A 24,033-nucleotide genomic window follows, 5' to 3' on the forward strand; every position below is an offset into this window, starting at 1 on the left:
GTAAAAAGTCTTTTAAATCTTCTCTCTCTACAGATGAATTTTTAAATGAACTCCATCATTCTGATTCTTTGGACTCTTCTGGTTCAGAGGATTCTATCTCAGAGATTGATGCTGATAAATCTTCATATTTATTTAAGATGGAATTTATTCGCTCTTTACTTAAAGAAGTACTAATTGCTTTAGAAATAGAGGATTCTAGTCCTCTTGATACTAATTCTATACGTTTGGATAAGGTTTTTAAAGCTCCTGCGGTTATTCCAGAAGTTTTTCCTGTTCCTAATGCTATTTCTGCAGTGATTTCCAAAGAATGGGATAAATTGGGTAATTCATTTACTCCTTCTAAACGTTTTAAGCAATTATATCCTGTTCCGCCTGACAGGTTAGAATTTTGGGACAAAATCCCTAAAGTTGTTGGGGCTATTTCTACCCTTGCTAAACGTACTACCATTCCTACGTCAGATGGTACCTCGTTTAAGGATCCTTTAGATAGAAAAATTGAATCCTTTCTAAGAAAAGCTTATCTGTGTTCAGGTAATCTTCTTAGACCTGCTATATCATTGGCTGATGTTGCTGCAGCTTCAACTTTTTGGTTGGAAACCCTAGCGCAACAAGTAGCAAATCGTGATTCTCATGATATTATTATTCTTCTCCAGCATGCTAATAATTTTATCTGTGATGCCATTTTTGATTTTATTAGAGTTGATGTTAGGTTTATGTCTCTGGCTATCTTAGCCAGAAGAGCTTTATGGCTTAAGACTTGGAATGCTGATATGGCTTCTAAATCAACTCTACTTTCCATTTCTTTCCAGGGAAACAAATTATTTGGTTCTCAGTTGGATTCTATTATTTCAACTGTTACTGGTGGGAAAGGAACTTTTTTACCACAGGATAAAAAATCTAAAGGTAAAAACAGGGCTAACAATCGTTTTCGTTCCTTTTGTTTCAACAAAGAACAAAAGCCTGATCCTTCGTCCTCAGGAGCAGTTTCAGTTTGGAAACCATCTCCAGTCTGGAATAAATCCAAGCCTGCTAGAAAGGCAAAGCCTGCTTCTAAGTTCACATGAAGGTACGGCCCTCATTCCAGTTCAGCTGGTAGGGGGCAGGTTACGTTTTTTCAAAGAAATTTGGATCAATTCTGTTCACAATCTTTGGATTCAGAACATTGTTTCAGAAGGGTACATAATTGGTTTCAAGATGAGACCTCCTGCAAAGAGATTTTTTCTTTCCCGTGTCCCAGTAAATCCAGTGAAAGCTCAAGCATTTCTGAATTGTGTTTCAGATCTAGAGTTGGCTGGAGTAATTATGCCAGTTCCAGTTCCGGAACAGGGGATGGGGTTTTATTCAAATCTCTTCATTGTACCAAAGAAGGAGAATTCCTTCAGACCAGTTCTGGATCTAAAATTATTGAATCGTTATGTAAGGATACCAACGTTCAAGATGGTAACTGTAAGGACTATATTGCCTTTTGTTCAGCAAGGGAATTATATGTCCACAATAGATTTACAGGATGCATATCTGCATATTCCGATTCATCCAGATCATTTTCAGTTCCTGAGATTCTCTTTTCTAGACAAGCATTACCAATTTGTGGCTCTACCGTTTGGCCTTGCTACAGCTCCAAGAATTTTCACAAAGATTCTCGGTGCCCTTCTGTCTGTAATCAGAGAACAGGGTATTGTGGTATTTCCTTATTTGGACGATATCTTGGTACTTGCTCAGTCTTTACATTTAGCAGAGTCTCATACGAATCGACTTGTGTTGTTTCTTCAAGATCATGGTTGGAGGATCAATTTACCAAAAAGTTCTTTGATTCCTCAAACAAGGGTAACCTTTCTGGGTTTCCAGATAGATTCAGTGTCCATGACTCTGTCTTTAACAGACAAGAGACGTCTAAAATTGATTACAGCTTGTCGAAACCTTCAGTCTCAATCATTCCCTTCGGTAGCCTTATGCATGGAAATTCTAGGTCTTATGACTGCTGCATCGGACGCGATCCCCTTTGCTCGTTTTCACATGCGACCTCTTCAGCTCTGTATGCTGAACCAATGGTGCAGGGATTACACGAAGATATATCAATTAATATCTTTAAAACCGATTGTTCGACACTCTCTAACGTGGTGGACAGATCACCATCGTTTAATTCAGGGGGTTTCTTTTGTTCTTCCGACCTGGACTGTAATTTCAACAGATGCAAGTCTCACAGGTTGGGGAGCTGTGTGGGGATCTCTGACGGCACAGGGAGTTTGGGAATCTCAGGAGGTGAGATTACCGATCAATATTTTGGAACTCCGTGCAATTTTCAGAGCTCTTCAGTTTTGGCCTCTTCTGAAGAGAGAATCGTTCATTTGTTTTCAGACAGACAATGTCACAACTGTGGCATACATCAATCATCAAGGAGGGACTCACAGTCCTCTGGCTATGAAAGAAGTATCTCGAATTTTGGTTTGGGCGGAATCCAGCTCCTGTCTAATCTCTGCGGTTCATATCCCAGGTGTAGACAATTGGGAAGCGGATTATCTCAGTCGCCAAACGTTGCATCCGGGCGAATGGTCTCTTCACCCAGAGGTATTTCTTCAGATTGTTCAAATGTGGGGGCTTCCAGAGATAGATCTGATGGCCTCTCATCTAAACACGAAACTTCCCAGGTATCTATCCAGATCCCGGGATCCTCAGGCGGAGGCAGTGGATGCATTATCACTTCCTTGGAAGTATCATCCTGCCTATATCTTTCCGCCTCTAGTTCTTCTTCCAAGAGTAATCTCCAAGATTCTGAGGGAATGCTCGTTTGTTCTGCTAATAGCTCCGGCATGGCCTCACAGGTTTTGGTATGCGGATCTTGTCCGGATGGCATCTTGCCAACCATGGACTCTTCCGTTAAGACCAGACCTTCTGTCGCAAGGTCCTTTTTTCCATCCGGATCTGAAATCCTTAAATTTAAAGGTATGGAGATTGAACGCTTGATTCTTAGTCAAAGAGGTTTCTCTGACTCTGTGATTGATACTATGTTACAGGCTCGTAAATCTGTATCTAGAGAGATATATTATAGAGTCTGGAAGACTTATATTTCTTGGTGTCTTACTCATCATTTTTCTTGGTATTCTTTTAGAATTCCGAGAATATTACAATTTCTTCAGGATGGTTTAGATAAGGGTTTGTCCGCAAGTTCCTTGAAAGGACAAATCTCTGCTCTTTCTGTTCTTTTTCACAGAAAGATTGCTATTCTTCCTGATATTCATTGTTTTGTACAAGCTTTGGTTCGTATAAAACCTGTCATTAAGTCAATTTCTCCTCCATGGAGTTTGAATTTGGTTCTGGGAGCTCTTCAAGCTCCTCCGTTTGAACCTATGCATTCATTGGACATTAAATTGCTTTCTTGGAAAGTTTTGTTCCTTTTGGCCATCTCTTCTGCCAGAAGAGTTTCTGAATTATCTGCTCTTTCTTGTGAGTCTCCTTTTCTGATTTTTCATCAGGATAAGGCGGTGTTGCGAACTTCTTTTGAATTTTTACCTAAGGTTGTGAATTCCAACAACATTAGTAGAGAAATCGTGGTTCCTTCATTATGTCCTAATCCTAAGAATTCTAAGGAAAAATCGTTACATTCTTTGGATGTTGTTAGAGCTTTGAAATATTATGTTGAAGCTACTAAATCTTTCCGAAAGACTTCTAGTCTATTTGTCATCTTTTCTGGTTCTAGAAAAGGCCAGAAAGCTTCTGCCATTTCTTTGGCATCCTGGTTGAAATCTTTAATTCATCTTGCCTATGTTAAATCGGGTAAGACTCCGCCTCAGAGGATTACAGCTCATTCTACTAGGTCAGTTTCTACTTCCTGGGCGTTTAGGAATGAAGCTTCAGTTGATCAGATTTGCAAAGCAGCGACTTGGTCCTCTTTGCATACTTTTACTAAATTCTACCATTTTGATGTGTTCTCTTCTTCTGAAGCAGTTTTTGGTAGAAAGGTACTTCAGGCAGTGGTTTCGGTTTGAATCTTCTGCTTATGTTTTTCATTAAACTTTATTTTGGGTGTGGATTATTTTCAGCAGGAATTGGCTGTCTTTATTTTATCCCTCCCTCTCTAGTGACTCTTGTGTGGAAAGATCCACATCTTGGGTATTCATTATCCCATACGTCACTAGCTCATGGACTCTTGTTAATTACATGAAAGAAAACATAATTTATGTAAGAACTTACCTGATAAATTCATTTCTTTCATATTAACAAGAGTCCATGAGGCCCACCCTTTTTTGTGGTGGTTATGATTTTTTTGTATAAAGCACAATTATTCCAATTCCTTATTTTATATGCTTCGCACTTTTTTTCTTATCACCCCACTTCTTGGCTATTCGTTAAACTGATTTGTGGGTGTGGTGAGGGGTGTATTTATAGGCATTTTAAGGTTTGGGAAACTTTGCCCCTCCTGGTAGGAATGTATATCCCATACGTCACTAGCTCATGGACTCTTGCTAATATGAAAGAAATGAATTTATCAGGTAAGTTCTTACATAAATTATGTTTTTTGGCAAGTTACCGGATTAACCCATTGGCTTATGAGTCTACACCCTCTGAATTTTTAACCGACTATTATGAAGGACTTCATTTAACTATCCCCTTACAGTAGTAAGCACAATAATACCATTATAATTGCAATTAGTTTAGCTTATAAATAGCCCACTTTTACCTCCCTTTGTAGTACATACACTTAGAAATGTTTCTCTATTTATCTCAGAGGTTTATCACATTGAGAATTATATTTAACTGTATACATGTCACTTGCCTCACCCCTCTTATTCTTTAGTAGATTATATTTCCCAAGGTTTACCATAACAAAGATCCCTCGCCTAACACTTCTATTTTCATGGAGAGAGGTTTCCTTTAGCATCCACATATTAACCTCTCACTATGAAACCCACTTATTTGCTCTCTGCGCTTGAACAATGTATACACATTATATAGCTATAATCCAGAAAGTAGATGTTTGGGCTATGTTTATCTATATTGCAGTCCTCCCACGCACCAATTGATGTATGTTTTTTTTTTTTTCCCCTTTGTTCTTCATGTTCAATATGCTAAGGTCCCAGAGGGACCTCTGAATTTGCTAGTTTCTTGTTAAGTTTGCATACTATTTTATATATCTGGTCCAAGAGTGGCCAATACCAACGCCAATCTTCCTCTATCTTACCAGATACATGTAACTGGGTCCAAGAGTGAGTGACCTTTTAGATTCTGAGAGGAATACTAGCTAAAAATAAAATGGTTTCATTTATATTTGTTTAATTATATAGACAACAATATATGTCATATTACTATGGTTCATGTTTTACTATACATATCTTCAATTACAAGGTAGACTGCTATTTCATCTATTCCTACTGATATTAACCTACTTATTACGTTCTGTTAGTAGATTATAAATATGTTACTATCATTTGTCTATAACTTAGAGGTAGGATGCCACACTGTGTTTTTTATGCTAGGCCATATACAGGTGGCCCTAGGTTTACGCCGGTTCAATTTGTGCCGTTTTAGAATAACAACCGTTTTTTCAGTCATGTGACTGCTATTGAAAAGCTTTTGGAAAGCAATGCACTAATTAAAATAGCCAGTAGGTGGAGCTGTCCGCTTGTTTTGCAGCAAAGTTATGCAACGTAACTGCCTTAAATTGATCTGTGTACACAGATCAGACCAGCTCTATTGAGCAAAATTTAGCAGGCCACTTCCCTATTATCTTCCTCTCCAGCAGATTCAGGTGAGGGTGCCTAACTGCTTCTTAATCACTGCAGATTGAAATGCATAGAATAGGTGCAGACCCAGTATTATCTTATTGCAGAAAAATGCAAGTAAAAAAAACGTTTTTGTTCATTAAACCTAGTTTCATGATGATACAATCCTATATTTTTAGGTTTATAATGCAGTTTAGCATTTAAAGTCTTCATTTCAAAGCTTTAAAAATAATGTATTAGGTGTTACTTATGACAATTTTGAGATGGGCCTGGAACCTAACTCCCTCACTTCCCATTACATTATAAACTGGGTTTCGATTTACAAACATTCCTCCTGGAACCTAACCCCGGCGTAAACTGAGGGCTACCTGTATATCTTCGGATAACATGTGAGGTAACATGTATTTTACTTTGTCGACTTAAGTAGTAACCTACCTGGTGATTATTGTTGTAACTGAATGCCAATTTTATTTTGTATGTACTAAAATCCTCAATAAAAGAATATTGGGGAGGAAAAAATGAGAAAGGAAGAAGGGATGAGGAGTGTGCACAATTGGACAATTTTGAGGTTATCCATTAGGTTGATATTTAAAGAACTTAACTAGAAGAGCAGTTGGGTAAAAATAGATCAAGTACTTTTGGCTAATTCTGATGCTATAGGGTGCCTATGCCGATTTTGAATGATAGGTTGTAAAATTTTAGGGATTGTACATTTTTAATTGTTATTGACACATGCATTTTTTTTAAAGATTTCTATTTACTTTGTAGGTTCATTCGGCTGTGGATGAAATGGACAGCTTAGATGATGTTGAAAACAGCATGCTTTATTATAATCAGGCAGTCATTCTGTATTATTTGCGTCAGTACTTAGAAGCAATTGCAATTACTGAAAAACTGTATCAAATTATTGAACCATTTGGTAAGTACCTTACAATTTTTTTTTATTTTTTTTTAACCAAGGGTGATATTGTTGCAGAAGCCACAGCCAGCACTTTCTATGTGCAAAATATTTTTTCCACAGCATTAATTTCCTAAAGTACACATGGGGCTATGGCTAGATCAACTAAGTTCTTGCATTTTATGAGATAAGGACTTGACTGAAAGGGACCATTTAACAATATAAAAAAACATCATATATTTGCCATGCAACAAGTTCACGTTTTACATTTGGAATAAACTGCTGAGATAGGGAATTTAATCCTTACTGGATGACCACTTCACATGTATATTTCAAATTCATGCAATGATTGAGTCTTTAAGTGACTGCTTGACTCCTAAGAAATCTTTTTAAGTAACGTGAAGCAATTTTTCTTTGCTTATTCAGAAAGAGCATGTCCTTTTTTTTAAACAACGTTCCAATTTACTTCTATTACCTAATTTGCTTTGTTCTCCTGGTATCCTCTGTTAAAATGCATACCTAGGTAGTTTTAGGAAGAGCGATTCACTCCTGTGGCAGCACATATATTACTCTTGTCATTGGCTCGCCCAGTGTGCTCAGCTAGCTCCCATTAGTGCGTTTCTTCTCCTTCAATAAAGAATACCAAGATAATAAAGTAAATGTAATAATAGAAGTAAATTGTAAAGTTGTTCAAAATTGTAAGTTCTCTCTGAATCATGAAATAATAATTTGGGGTTATATTTCCCTTTTAACCTTGATGTTTTGTAATGCTAAATCTTCTTACAAAACCTCTACAGATTAGTACAGGGGTTTTAAAATGCTTAAAGCAAGTGCTGGTTCTTTTTAAATTGTTATGATGACAAAGTGCCTAAATAATTTGTCTTGGTACTGGGTCCTACGGACAAGCGTTACAAAACCCTTACATGCAGCTAAACATGTCATTTACTCTTCAGGTTTATCGACTAGAAACTCATCTTTAAAGGGAGCCCCCCAACAACTCCTTTACTTTATTTTGTTCTATGCCATAGCTGTTTTTATTTGTAGAAGCCGCCCGCTACACTAAATATCTGAATAACAAATGTATGATTTTTAGAAAAGCTAAGTACACATGAGACAATAGCACTGAATAATCTCCCATGGGGGGGGGGGGGTGGTTAGGAGAGAAACATAGATTTTTGTATCTGAAATAGCTGGTTGTGCAGATCCATCATTTAAAATATCTAACTGGCATTACCAGATTTACTTGCCAACTCACCCCATATTTATGGTAATATCCGTGACAATAACAGATGATGGTTTTAATGAGTAAAACCAGAACAATTTCCCATACCTTTTTAATACTTTGCAGTAGGCCTAACTAGTCATTTGGATCACATTAAGAAACACATTTTATAGATCAGTGTTGCTTTAATCTCTTTTTGATGTAAAGGGTTAACCAACTAATAAACAGTCACCAGTTTGTCACAGAAAGGGTTAACCAAACCTTTCCACCTTAGCCAGTTTGTCGGTCTAGCTACTTCAGACAAGCCTGTGACTTAGTTCAGTGGGTGCAAGGGTTAACAAACACTCTAGACTGTAATAGACCCAGAAAAATGCCAAAACTCTCCTTTATGCCAACCACACTAAAAGATCTCTGTTGCCACCACTCTAAGATTATTATTACGGGAAATCCTAAGGAAAAAGCCAGACTAGCAGATTGAAAATCCCCAAACCTAATTTGTTGTTGCAAATCTCTTTGGTAACGTGGTTTAAATATAACACAGACAAAAATTTAATATAGGAACATTTGTTATGAACGCTAAAGAGTCAAAGTGCATTATTAGAAAAATTACAATTACAGTAAGGAGCGACGTTCTGGAAAAATAAACTTTTAAATAAAAATCCTCTGAAATACTTTAGTGTATAAATCTGCCACTATGTGCAGAATTATATAACATTAGTTTAAAAGGTTACTGCCCCTTTAAGCTGTTTTACATAGCCTCCCATGTAAAATGACAATATTATTTTGCTGAAATCACAATTAAAGGGAAAGTATACTGTAAAATAGTTTTTCCCTTAATGTGTTTACAATTGCTTTTTTTTACCAAATGCAGAGTAACAAATGTATGAAAATGAGCTTTTTAAGGCTTATTTCTGTATATTAAAGCTCTGATTTTGTGTTTTGAAGCCACAGCCTAATAAAATGGGTTGAGCTTGTAGGTATAATCAGATCTCATTACTGTAACACATTGTGTACATATACCTGCTTCTTTATCGTATATCTGTCCTTAAAACAATCACCAGTACTTGGAGAGAACAATGGAAAATTAACATTTTATTACCGTATCTCTGCTATATCCCACTGGGAGTGTCATTTCTTCTGCTGGCTGTGTTTACAAAGCTTATCTATAGCTGGTACGCGCGGCCACAAACTTTCAGAATAGGTGGGGATACCACAGGCTAAATCAACCATTTCAAATGCCAATATAAGGGTAAAGGAGCTACTTGTAAACAATTTAATACACTCCAGCATGTAAAGTGGATCATTGGGAACACATTAAAGGGGAGAAAATTTTTGAGTAAAATGTCCCTTTAAGTACAATATTTTTTATTTTTTTTCCCCTCTGATGCCCCTTCAGATAAAAGGGACATTAAACACTAAACGATAGATAGAATGATGCATTAAAAAATATTAGTCTGAGAATAACATGTTGATGTGTTTTTTTAAAGTATCATTAGCTGTTTATCGACAAAATAAGTGTAAAGTTTTAGGGGTAGATTTATTATTAGTCGAGCATCGAATCATATCCGCTCTACCTCGCTAAATTAAAACATTGTACAAGCATTTCTAGTGAAATTCTTGTGCAATGCCGCCTCCTTCTCACTGGCGGCCAATTGGCCACTAGCAGGGGCTGTTAATCATTACGATCGGATTGGGATGATTTCAATCCACCACCTAAAAGGTGGCAGACAAGTTAAGAAACAGCGGTCTTATAACAGTGTTTTGCACTTCCATTTCTAACAGGAACTGAAAAGCTCACAATTTTAGAATGGAATTACAGGTAAAGGGGACAAATAATATGTGAAAGTATATTGCGCGTATGTATGTATATATATATATAGTGATTTATCATTTTACATTACTGTCTCCTCTCACGGGTATGACTTTTACACCTAGTTGTATCGAAGATAAGCCAGGGTTTGATATTTCTAGCAGCACATAATTATATATTGAAGATTTAAAGCATTTGAATGCTTGAAGGTTTATATTTATTTTTCTTATTGAAACAATTTTATTATATATATATATATATATATATATATATATATATATATATATATATATATATATATATACACACACACATACATACACTTACTGGGACAATATAGTGATTTTATTTAAAAAAATAAATAAATGAAATGTTTAGTACCTAGCATTATGAACCATAAATGCATATTTTCTTTAAAAATAGTTGAAAATGTCTCTGGTGGTGATCTGTTGACCTCTACACACATACTGTATACTTTACACAAAATGCTTCCCTCATAAATACCAATCCAAACTATTGGACTCTTACTGTACTGCCACAGCAGTGGACTCTAAGCATTTGGAAAACGTAATGGCGTATACTCGCAGCACATGCTTGATTGGCATCATCTTCATATGCAATAAGATTGACACTATATCCCTTTAAGCTAAAAAAAGCAAATGTTGGTAGGTTCTTTGATCCTTTTTAATATCATCATCATTTTGTTTGTGTTGTAACATTTTCATGCTCTTTTTTTTAATTTTTGTTTTTTAGGTGAAAGAAAATCCAAAGTTTTGTTATTAAATTGTATGTGTATGTATATGTGTGTGTATATGTATATATGTGTATATATATATATATATATATATATATATATATATATATATATATATATATATATATATATATATATATATATATATATATATATATATATATATATATATATATATATATATATATATATATATATATATACCCTTGAGAACTCTGCACTCACTTCTTTCCTCCAACAACAGCCTGGGGTGCGTCCAATACAAATGCGATGTCCAAAATAGAGAGCACTCACCAGGTCTTTATCATATATAACAATAAATACTTTATTATGTCATACAGTGACGTTTCATGGGTTTTAACCCCGTCCTCAGACCTTAAAACACTGTACATACCGTGCTCATTAATATACCCAGCACCGACTATCCACGCCGCTGCACCGGAAGTCACCAAGCGTCCTGACCGTACTCATGCGCATGCTCAGTCCGTCACCATGGCTACCGGTTGCGGCGTTGCTGAAAAACACCATAATAGTGACTATGTGCGATACAATATGGAGAGTAACACTTATCATTCATATTTTACTCTATTTTTAACTATATCATCTGTTCATCATATGTGCTTCAACACCACTTTGCAACAATTCATTAGCTCAAAGTCTCTGAAAATAAATCATACCTATTATTTTAGTATTGTTAACTCTAAGGACATATGTACATATATCTGCAGCTATGAACAACAACATAAAAGGGTACTATCATAAATATATACACAATGAAACTTATTCTTTTGGTATTACTAGCTCTAAGGGTATATGTACATATGTCTGCAGCAATAAACGGCAATATAAAAGGGTACTATCACATATATACACATGATGTTGCTTACCGCAATTGCTATACTCTATTGGTGATCATTCATGCAGGTTACCCTATGTCGGATAGTGTACTTGTGATTGGTACCAGGATGAATAAAAAACTTAGCATTTGAGAGACCATTGCACGTAGTGATGAAGCCTTTAAAGCTGTATCTGATCCATTGTTTTGAATCTCTGGAAGTGTTGGTCAATATGTTTCCCTTGATAGCCCCTTTGTTGACCAACACTTCCATAGATTCAAAACAATGGATCAGGTTACAGCTTTACAGGCTTCATCACCACGGGATAAGGAAAACAGAATGATTCTTACTACTACATATACCTCTGATAAACGAGAATTACAACAACTGATAAAGAAGAATTGGAACATATTGGAAAGTGACAAGAATTTACCTTTCCAGGGTTCATTACACCCACAAGTGGGGGACAGAAGATCCAGATCTATACGGGATATCCTTGTGAAGGTGGATCCAGTCCAGAGTTATGGAACTACAAGCTGGTTACAGACTGCCAAACCAGGATGTTATAGATGTGTTGGATGCACTACGTGCAATGGTCTCTCAAATGCTAAGTTCTTTTTATATATCCTGGTACCAATCACAAGTACACTATCCGACATAGGGTAACCTGCACGACAACATATATTGTGTATCTTTTGCATTGTCCGTGTGGGTTATTCTATGTCGGAAAAACTATAGAAGACCTCCGCACCCGTATGGCCAATCACTGTGCTACTATTCGAGCTGCCATAAATAAAAGGGGGTTCTGAGCAACCCGTAGCACGACATTTTGCACTTACTGGCCATACGGTGGCTGATTTGAGATATGTGATTATAGATCACATTCCACCTTTGGCGAGAGGTGGGGATAGGAATAGATTGTTATTACAGTGCGAGTCTAGATGGATCTTAAATTTGGGTATTTTAGTGCCCGGTGGGTTGAACACCCATCTTGACTGGCACTGTTTCCTTTAATTAAGGGTTACTGTTTGTTTTTCTAGTAAATTTTTCTATTAAACTATTCTAGAATGTATGAATTTCCACCTATTCAATATCACCAATAGAGTATAGCATTTGCGGTAAGCAACATCATGTGTATATATGTGATAGTACCCTTTTTATATTGCTGTTTATTGCTGCAGACATATGTACATATACCCTTAGAGCTAGTAATACCAAAAGAATAAGTTTCATCAGGTGTATATATTTATGATAGTACCCTTTTATGTTGTTGTTCATAGCTGCAGATATATGTACATATGTCCTTAGAGTTAACAATACTAAAAGAATAGGTATGATTTATTTACAGAGACTTTGAGCTAATGAATTGTTGCAAAGTGGTGTTGAAGCACATATGATGAGCAGATGATATAGTTAAAAATTGAGTAAAATATTAATAAGTGTTACTCTCCATATTGTATGGGCACATAGTCACTATTATGGTGTTTTTCAGCAATGCCGCGTCCGGTAGCCATGGTGACGGACTGAGCAAGCGAATGAGTGCGGTCAGGACGCCGGAAGACTTCCGGTGCAGCGGCGTGGATTGTCGGTGCTGGGTATATTAATGAGCAAGGTATGTACAGTGTTTTAAGGTCTGAGGACGGGGTTAAAACCCCCGAAACATCACCGTATGACATAATAAAGTATTTATTGTTATATGATAAAGACCTGGTGAGTGCTCTCCATTTTGAACTATGTGTGTGTATATATATATATATATATATATATATATATATATATATATATATATATATATATATATATATATATATATTTATATATAAAGGTGGTTGTAAACAGAGAGTGCCTTCTCTGCTATTTTTGAGTGTGTGTGTATGTGTGTGTGTGTATATATATATATATATATATATATATATATATATATATATATATATATATATATATATATATATATATATATATATATATTCTTAGACTTTGAAGGCAGCCTCGTATGTGAATGCATTTTGACAATTTGTCACCACTAGAGGGCGTTAGTTCATGTGTGTCATATAGATAACATTGAGCTCACGCACGGGAAGTTACTCCTGCACTTTAATATACCCATTAAGACCCAACCATATTTTTTTCATTTGTTAGTAATACATAATTGCAATAAAAATCTTGTCTAGCTCCCTAGATATCTTTGTATGGGAATGCAGTTAGACACAATGCACACAGTCTTTTTTTGAGGGGTGTTGAAACATGCATTTGGCTTTACATTCACAAAATACTGTATTTTATTTTGAAAAAATTGTTTATCCAATAGCCCTGTACAGTTTAAAAGGCTGACCAAACTAATTTTAATATATGCCAAGTGTGTAATGCATTTCAAATGGTCTGCATAAAATACTTAGCATTGTTTTGCAACCAAGGGGTATACCATTTACATTTATCTAATTTACTCTGTGAGGCCAGTTAGGGACAGATGTATAGGGGTTACCATAATGAGCACACAGTCATTTTGTCATATAAAGCATGGTTATGATTCTGAAGTCTGGATTATACATGTTTGATTTTAGCAGGATTTGGAAAACCCAGTTTTTTTATAGCTAAATTATTGGAAAAGGGGGAACAAAAGGAATAATTAAAGTATATTTAAATAGCGCAATTAAACATGGGGAATGGATTGTTGAGGTTATTTCCCTTTGACCAACCCTTTTCTAACATTTGAGGGATGATTTGATCTGTGGTGTTAGGATAGGAAAAATTAAAAAAAAAAAAAAATCTCATAGATGGATAACACAAGACTTGCCGCTTAGATTGAAGGTGTAGCAGTAATTAACACTTTATTATTTTATTGGCCTATAAAGGACAAACAATATATAGATGGATGTTATCTAAATCATGTGTAATTCTGATAGTTTGCTTAACCCTCAGTACATATTTAGAAATGTTCACTGCATGCTAAAGTGATAAATACCTCTGTGTTAAAACCTCAACATGCTGCTGTTCTTTTTCCAATAATTAATTGAATAACTTGTTAAGAATTAATAATTTGCTTCAGAAGTTGTGATGTATTTGCATTTCAGAGATACAGGTTTACTGTTACTGCTACATTTCTCCAACATTGGTGTGTCCGGTCCACGGCTTCATCCTTGTGGGATATTCTCTTCCCCTACAGGAAATGGCAAAGAGAGCACACAGCAAGAGCTGTCCATATAGCCCCCCCTCTGGCTCCGCCCCCCAGTCATTCTCTTTGCTGCTCTGAACAAGTAGCATCTCCACGGGGATGGTAAAGAGTATGTGGTGTTAGTTGTAGTTTTTTATTCTTCTATCAAGAGTTTGTTATTTTAAAATAGTGCCGGTTTGTACTATTTACTCTACAACAGAAAATGAAGAAGATTTCTGTTAAAGAGGAGTATGATTTTAGCACTAGTAACTAAAATCCATTGCTGTTCCCACACAGGGCTGTTGAAACCAGAGAACTTCAGTTGGGGGGAACAGTTTGCAGGCTTATCTGCTTCAGGTATGATCAGTCATATTTCTAATAAGACATGTTAATGCTAGAAGACTGTCAGTTTTTCCCTTAAGGTATAAGTAAGCCATTTTCTTAGACTCATAACAGATTAAGGCTTATAAATGGGCTCTATACTGGTTAACACTATTGTGGGCTAAATCGATTGGTTTATATCATATTTATATGGCATTTAGAGTGTGTTTGTGTATTAAAAACACTTTGGGAACGTTTTATTCGTCTGGCAGTTGGTTAGACTACTATTCCAGTCAGAAAGGCCCCTTCACTCAGTGGAAGGAGGCCCCATTTTCGCGTCTCAATTGCGCAGTTTTCTTCCAAGGCAGTGCATGCAGCTTCATGTGAGGGGTCCTGTGGCTCAAAAAACGGACTCAGGAAGGTTTACTTCAGTGGTAAATAACTCTCAGGGAAGGTAAAAAGCTGCAGCAAGGCTGTGGCAGTGATTGTAGTGTGTTAAGATTGTTGATTTGAACAAATAGCTCCGGTTTGCTCATTTTAAGGGTTAAAGTCTTGAAACTTGGTGTGCAATACTTTCAAGGCATTAGGACACTGGGGTGCAAATTTGTAAATATCGGACATTGCCTTCATAGTTTTTCAAACTTGCAGAAATAAAGGGTGCCTTTTTATTATTTAAAGGGACAGTAACGGTTTTGTTTAAAAACGTTTTTATTGCATTATTAGCCTGCCAAATTCTGTCTAACATGTCTGTACCTTCAGATAGCATATGTTCTGTGTGTATAGAGGCCAAGGTGGTTCCCCCTTTAACTATTTGTGCAAAATGTGCCAGGGCGTCCAAACAAAGTCAGGACAGTGATGTCACATTTAATAGAATTGCCCAAGATGAAGATAGTGGGGATAGTTCCTCATCCTCTCCTTCTGTGTCAACACCAGTTTTGCCCGCGCAGGCGATACCTACTACATCTAGCTCGCCAATGCTTGTTACTATGCAGCAATTAACTGCAGTAATGGATAATTCTATAGCAAATTTATTATCCAAACTGCCATCATTTCCTAGAAAGCGTGATTGCTCAGTTTTAAACACAGAGGATGAGCAAGTTGGCGCTGACGATAACTTATCTGTTGTACCCTCACATCAATCTGAATTGGCAGTGAGGGAGGGTCTGTCTGAAGGTGAAGTTTCTGATTCAGGAAAAGTTTCTCAGCAGGCAGAACCTGATATCGTGGGATTTAAATTTAAGTTAGAACATCTCCGCGCCCTGCTTAAGGAGGTGCTAACTACGCTCGATGATTGTGATTCTTTGGTAATTCCAGAGAAGCTGTGCAAAATGGACAAATTCTTAGAGGTCCCAGTGCACGCTGATGCCTTTCCGATACCCAAGAGGGTGGCGGACATAGTGACCAAGGAGTGGGAAAGGCCAGGTATACCTTTTGTTCCACCTCCTATATTCAAGAAAATGTTCCCCATTGTCGACCCCAGAAGGGACGCATGGCAAACGGTTCCTAAGGTTGAGGGGGCAGTTTCAACGCTAGCCAAGCGCACAACTATTCCTATTGAGGACAGTTGCGCTTTCAAAGATCCTATGGATAAAAAATTGGAAGGATTGCTAAAAAAGATATTTGTCCAGCAAGGTTTCCTTCTTCAACCAATTTCGTGCATTATTCCTGTCACCACGGCAGCATCTTTTTGGTTCGAGGAACTAGAAAATTCGCTCCAAAAGGAGACTCCATATGATGAAGTCATGGACAGAATTCACGCACTGAAGTTGGCTAATTCCTTTATCTTGGATGCCGCTTTCCAATTGGCTAAGTTAGCGGCGAAAAATTCAGGTTTTGCTATAGTGGTGCTCAGAGCGCTTTGGCTAAAATCTTGGTCGGCGGATGTGTCGTCCAAAACTAAATTGCTTAATATTCCTTTCAAGGGTAAGACCCTTTTTGGGCCGGAATTGAAAGAGATTATTTCTGATATTACTGGTGGTAAGGGCCATGCCCTCCCACAGGATAAGCCTTTCAAGGCTAAGAACAAATCTAATTTTCGTTCCTTTCGCAATTTCAGGAACGGACCAAATCCTAACTCTGCAGCCTCTAGACAAGAAGGCAACGCTTCCCAGCCTAAACGAGCATGGAAACCATTGCAAGGCTGGAACAAGGGTAAACAGGCCAAGAAGCCTGCTGCTGCTACCAAGACAGCATGAAGGGGTAGCCCCCGATCCGGGACCGGATCTAGTAGGGGGCAGACTTTCTCTCTTTGCTCAGGCTTGGGCAAGAGATGTTCCGGATCCCTGGGCACTAGAAATAGTCTCTCAGGGGTATCTTCTAGAGTTCAAGGAACTTCCTCCAAGGGGAAGGTTCCACATGTCTCGCTTATCTTCAGACCAGATAAAAAGACATGCATTCTTACATTGCGTAGGAGACCTATTAAAGATGGGAGTGATACACCCAGTTCCAACAGCGGAACAAGGCCTGGGTTTTTACTCAAACCTGTTCGTAGTTCCCAAAAAAGAGGGAACCTTCAGACCAATTCTGGATTTAAAAATTCTAAACAAATTCCTCAGAGTTCCATCTTTCACAATGGAAACCATTCGGACGATTTTACCAACAATCCAGGAGGGTCAATATATGACTACCGTGGACTTAAAGGATGCGTACCTGCATATTCCTATCCACAAAGATCATCATCAGTTCCTGAGGTTCTCCTTTCTGGACAAACATTATCAGTTTGTGGCTCTTCCATTCGGTTTAGCAACTGCTCCCAGAATTTTCACAAAGGTGCTAGGGTCCCTTTTAGCGGTGCTAAGGCCGAGGGGCATTGCTGTAGCACCTTACCTAGACGACATTCTAATCCAAGCGTCATCTCTTTCCAAAGCAAGGGCTCATACAGACATTGTATTAGCCTTTCTCAGGTCTCACGGGTGGAAGGTGAACATAGAAAAGAGTTCCCTGTCCCCGTCCACAAGGGTTCCTTTTCTGGGAACAATAATAGATTCTGTAAAAATGAAAATATTTCTGACAGAGGTCAGAAAGTTAAAGCTTCTAAACTCTTGTCAAGTTCTTCAATCTATTCCTCAGCCTTCCATAGCTCAGTGCATGGAGGTAATAGGATTAATGGTTGCAGCAATGGATGTGGTTCCTTTTGCTCAAATTCATCTAAGACCATTACAACTGTGCATGCTCAAACAGTGGAATGGGGATTATGCAGACTTGTCTCCCCAGATTCAACTAGACCAGGTAACCAGAGACTCACTCCGCTGGTGGTTGACTCAGGATCACCTGTCTCAGGGATTGAGTTTCCGCAGACCAGAGTGGGTCATCGTCACGACCGACGCCAGTCTCTTAGGCTGGGGCGCGGTCTGGGACTCCCTGAAAGCTCAGGGTCTATGGTCTCGGGAAGAGTCTCTTCTCCCGATAAACATTTTGGAACTGAGAGCGATATTCAATGCGCTCCTGGCTTGGCCTCAACTAGCGGAGGCCGGATTCATAAGATTTCAGTCGGACAACATGACGACTGTAGCGTACATCAATCATCAGGGGGGAACAAAGAGTTCCTTGGCGATGAGAGAGGTATCCAAGATCATCAAATAGGCGGAGGATCACTCCTGCCATCTATCTGCAATTCACATCCCAGGAGTAGACAACTGGGAGGCGGATTGAGTCGTCAGACTTTCCATCCGGGGAGTGGGAACTCCACCCGGAGGTCTTTGCCCAGTTAACTCAACTATGGGGCACTCCAGATATGGATCTGATGGCGTCTCGTCAGAACTACAAGGTTCCTCGATATGGGTCCAGATCCAGGGATCCCAAGGCGATACTAGTGGATGCATTGGTGGCGCCTTGGTTGTTCAATCTAGCTTATGTGTTTCCACCGTTCCCTCTCCTTCCCAGGCTTGTAGCCAGGATCAAACAGGAGAAGGCCTCTGTGATTCTGATAGCTCCTGCGTGGCCACGCAGGACTTGGTATGCAGACCTGGTGAATATGTCATCAGCTCCACCATGGAAGCTACCTTTGAGACAGGATCTTCTAGTACAAGGTCCATTCGAACATCCAAATCTAGTCTCTCTGCAACTGACTGCTTGGAAATTGAACGCTTGATTCTATCTAAGTGTGGGTTTTCAGATTCGGTTATAGATACTCTGATTCAGGCCAGGAAGCCTGTGACTAGGAAAATTTACCATAAGATATGGAAAAAATATATCTGTTGGTGCGACTCCAAGGGATACTCTTGGAGTAAAATTAAAATTCCGAGGATACTTTCCTTTCTCCAAGAGGGTTTGGATAAAGGTTTGTCAGCTAGTTCTCTAAAAGGACAGATATCTGCTCTGTCTGTTTTGTTGCACAAACGTCTGGCAGCAGTGCCAGATATACAGGTGTTTGTACAGGCTTTAGTCAGAATCAAGCCTGTCTACAGACCTTTGACTCCTCTATGGAGTCTAAATTTAGTTCTTTCAGTTCTTCAAGGGGTTCTGTTTGAACCTTTGCATTACATAGATATTAAGTTACTATCTTGGAAAGTTCTGTTTTTAGTTGCTATTTCTTCTGCTAGAAGAGTTTCTGAATTATCTGCTTTACAGTGTACTCCTCCCTATCTGGTATTTCATGCAGATAAGGTAGTTTTACGTACCAAACCTGGTTTTCTTCCAAAAGTAGTTCCCAACAGGAATATTAACCAGGAAATAGTTGTTCCTTCCCTATGTCCGAATCCAGTTTCGAAGAAGGAACGTTTGTTACACAACCTAGATGTGGTCCGTGCTTTGAAATTCTATTTAGAAGCAATAAAGGATTTCAGACAAACTTCATCCTTGTTTGTCGTGTATTCTGGTAAGAGGAAAGGGCAGAAAGCTACTGCTACCTCTCTTTCTTTTTGGCTGAAAAGCATCATCCGATTGGCTTATGAGACTGCCGGACGGCAGCCACCTCAACAAATTACAGCTCATTCTACTAGAGCTGTGGCTTCCACATGGGCCTTCAAGAACGAGGCTTCTGTTGATCAGATCTGTAAGGCAGCAACTTGGTCTTCTCTGCATACTTTTGCCAAATTTTACAAATTCGATACTTATGCTTCTTCGGAGGCTGTTTTTGGGAGAGAGGTTTTGCAAGCCGTGGTGCCTTCTGTTTAGGTAACCTGATTTGCTCCCTCCCTTCATCCGTGTCCTAAAGCTTTGGTATTGGTTCCCACAAGTAAGGATGAAGCCGTGGACCGGACACACCAATGTTGGAGAAAACAGAATTTATGTTTACCTGATAAATTTCTTTCTCCAACGGTGTGTCCGGTCCACGGCCCGCCCTGGTTTTTAATCAGGTTTGAAAAATGTTTCTCCTAACCGTCGGTCGAATGACTGGGGGGCGGAGCCAGAGGGGGGGCTATATGGACAGCTCTTGCTGTGTGCTCTCTTTGCCATTTCCTGTAGGGGAAGAGAATATCCCACAAGTAAGGATGAAGCCGTGGACCGGTCACACCGTTGGAGAAAGATTTATCAGGTAAACATAAATTCTGTTTTTGGCATTTATTAATATGATCAACTTGACACTAATTGTTTCTCTTGAAATATGTAATTCAAATGTTGCCAACTAAAATGGTTTATTTTTTAAAAAGTCATTACATATTTCAAAGCTATGTAAGTTCTAAATAGGCCTCTGTTTTGGTAGATGTTGTTATGCCTTTAGAGTTGATGTGGGATAAAATTAGCTTTTATGTTTTAAAGCTTGAAAAGGACACTGTACTGACTATTTGTTTTTTGTTAAAAGATGTGGGGTAAAATCTGTTTATTAAAGGGCCATAAAAGTAAAAAAAAAAATTGCACGCTCTGCTCTAATTCGATACAGTCAGCAGCGCTTGTTGCACAATTCTGCTTGGGGAACACAGTGGTCTTCTGCTTCCAATTGGTACTTCTACTGTTTGTTTAACCCCTTTGCTTTCATGCAGGGTTGATGATCTTAAAATTACATGCCTTAATGAATTAGTATATGTAATTTTTTCGACTATTGTGGCCCTTTAAATTTAAAATGGAAAGTAATAGTTATGCAAGTTGTATACTTCCTGCTAAGGTTTAATAGCTGTTAGTCACAAATGCTCATTGATACCCAAATAGCCATTAGCTGGACATACATATCTGTCAATGAGGATTAGCAGGAAGTACAAGTTAACAGATTTCACCTCATGGCTAGAGGAAGACGGGGAATAACCTCAGTACTATGCTTATAATATGTGTTTAATGTCCCGTTAAATGCTCCTCTTTAATATGAATAATAGAAAAAAGCTACAGGGTCCCTTTAAGTGTTTGACTGTCATTTGATACTGTTTTTAGAGCTTGCTTTTTAACCAATTTTGTATTTTTCTGCACACTTTCTCCATGGTGCTTCCCTTGCCACAGACATTTTAGGTAGGCGTATTTGTCTGAAAACACCTAGATCGTCGCCCCAAAGCCTTAAAGGACCGTACACACCAAACAGACGAGGTGATGATTCACTGATTCAAATGTTGAGGGTTTTTCCCTAAAGACCCAGGGAAAACTGTCATGGTAGAGGCCAATTCTCTTAATGAAAACCAATTACTAACTAGCAGAGATTCATGTCCGATCAATATTTTTATGTAATTCATAAATTTCCATCTCCTTTTAAATATTAGCAAGTTTTAACAAAATGTCTGAAAAAGTGCATTACAATTATTACTTTACCAATATGAATCATTTTATTAAAATGTTTCATTTTTTTGTTTAAGCAAATATATATATTAAATATATATGCTTAACAGGTATTGTGGGCCCAGACCATATGCAGTTGTGGTGTATGTTTTTTTTTTTTTTATGTATTTTAAATATGAGCCAGAAATAACCTTTTAGAATTGGTGTCTTCTGGCATTTTTAAAATATATAATGAAAAAATCTAAGGTTTTAATTTTTAAAATATCTCTGTTTTTTATACCTGCAATTCTTTAATCTCTGATTTGATTAAAATAATCATGAGACATATTAAACAAAACTGTCTTTTTTGTATTATACTAGTTATATGCTCATTTTATTTTTAAGGTAGCAATTTGCTAATATCATGAAGGAGCTGGAAAAATTCTTTATTATGTGCATGTGTAATTGTGTAAAAAATTCCCAAACTTTATTACCACTTTTCCTTTAATGCATTTTGTATGTGCAGAAACATACATTCCTAATGATTTTTTCTTTGATTGTAGCATGCTGATTTCATTTTGTTCTTACTGTCTAGTTCTTCATTTACCTTTATTTATAGCTTTGTAGCTTTGTATGCAAAGTTTAAAGAAGTAAACCTACCTGTGCCAATGCATCCTCCGCATCAAGGGTTTTAATATATTTATTTTGCATAGGAAATTAGCACATCTAGGTAAGATTTCCCACTCACTTTACCCCAGAAATACAGAATCTTGCCTAGATGTGCTAATTTCCTATGCAAATATTTACATTGATTTAATTTTGAGACATGGAGGATTTTAATTTCAGTTTTTTATCTCCCCCCATAATTTTAATGTGTATATGTATATATATGTGTGTATGTATGTATGTATGTATGTATATATATATATATATATATATATATATATATATATATATATATATATATATATACACACACATATAGGACTGCACTCTTGTTTCTTTTCACAGCTAGTGTCAGTAAGTATACATAAATTTACCTATAAGAAAAAAGGACAACGGTTGCACACTGCAGATAAAGTTAAAAAATAACTTTTAATGACAAAAATTAAAAACAGGGTGGAGGCAGCAAGAACGGGGATCCTAAATGACACATATGACACAGCTCATTTATTTTTTTTGTATTTTATTACGTAATCCATCGTTTCAGCCTTCACTTAGGCCTTTGTCAATATAGAAAAAAATAGAATGGGAGGTGATAAAGGAACTGAGAAACAGAGAAATTATTATATTGAAGTTGGCAGTTAAGGGTGGAAGTCTGGTCCTGATGGACTATAAGGATTACAAAAATGAAGCCCTGAGACAATTAAACAACACTAAACAGGATTTAATGCTCAATAGGAATCCCACTTAGGAATATAAAAGGAAACTGGAGAGTGTCTTGTCTGTTGGAGTTACCAATGGATGTATAAGTCAAGATGATAGTCAGTATATGATTACTGAATATCCTAAAATGCCAGTATTTTACATATTCCCCAAGATCGATTAAATCCCTGGAAGCCCCACCTGGGAGGCCGATTATATCGGTCTTTGACTCTTTGAGTCAACCAGTAGCCACATTTCTTGATGACCATCTACAACACTGTTTAAAGAGTCTACTATCATATGTTAAGGACTCTGCTGACTTTATTTCCTCATTAGGAGATATAGTGATATCTGAGGGTAAATGCTCTTTGTAACACTTGATGTATCAAACTTGCACATATGCATACCACATGAGGAGGGGATATTGGAAGTTAAGAAATGTTTAACTGAAAACACTGAATATAAAGGCCCACATATAGAATACTTTGCCTTACTCTATTGCATTTTGTATTGCATTAAAACTACTTCAAGTTTGAGAAGGAAATTTATTTGCAGAAAATGGGAACTGCAATGGGCTGACAGGTAGCCCCTAGTTATGCTAATACATTTATGCATTTTTATGAGGAAAAGTATATCCTTGAAAACCCTGTTTTTAAAAAGTGGCAGGGAAAATAAACTCTTCATAGATTACATGTTTTTGTCTGGTACGGCAGTGTGGAAACATTGATAGGATTTTTAGAAGAACTTAATCGCTTGCCTAGTCCTATCAGATTTATACCAGAATGGAGCCCAGAAAAATTAGAATTCCTAGACATAGAAATTTCTATAGAGAAGGATAAAATTGAGAAAAGAGTATACAGAAAACCTAATGATAGAAACACACTGGTGAGGTTTGAGCGTTTCCATCCTAAACATCTACTGCAATCAATGCCACAAGCACAAATTCTCAGAGCCAAAAGGCTCACTTCCAAGGTGGAAAAAAAATCAAATTGCAGTGGATGAGATGGGGAAAAGATTCTCTAAATCGGGATAACCAGATAATATTCTGAAAACAAGTAAATAACAGGCTATACCAGGCCAGATAGTTCAAAGGAAAACATTAGGCTATTTTTTTTTAACAGATTATACTACAGACAGTTGGAAAGTAAGGAAAGCTACAGTATAAATGAGAATTGTAAGGTTTTACAAATTGATGAAAAACTAACCCCATATGTAAAAGAAGTACCATTTTTATTCTATAGAAATGGGAAAAATATGAAAGACATGCTGATTAAAACTGACCCTCTAGGAAAGTATGAAAAACAGGGCTCTATAGATGTCATGGCTGTGTGACTGTAATAA

The 24,033-nt window shown here is 37.4% G+C and overlaps 1 protein-coding gene across 2 annotated transcripts in view; it reads left to right on the forward strand.

Annotated features, from left to right (window-relative positions):
• Positions 1-24,033, forward strand: part of CNOT10 (CCR4-NOT transcription complex subunit 10) — a 359,909-nt gene that overhangs the window by 15,366 nt on the left and 320,510 nt on the right. For both annotated transcript variants that reach the window (XM_053714260.1, XM_053714259.1), the window contains exon 5: positions 6,486-6,636. In XM_053714260.1, the coding sequence (XP_053570235.1) occupies positions 6,486-6,636 (151 nt within the window). The remainder of the gene's footprint in view (positions 1-6,485; positions 6,637-24,033) is intronic.

This window comes from Bombina bombina, chromosome 5 (assembly GCF_027579735.1).
Source record: "Bombina bombina isolate aBomBom1 chromosome 5, aBomBom1.pri, whole genome shotgun sequence".
In the NCBI taxonomy this organism is placed as follows: Eukaryota; Metazoa; Chordata; class Amphibia; order Anura; family Bombinatoridae; genus Bombina; species Bombina bombina.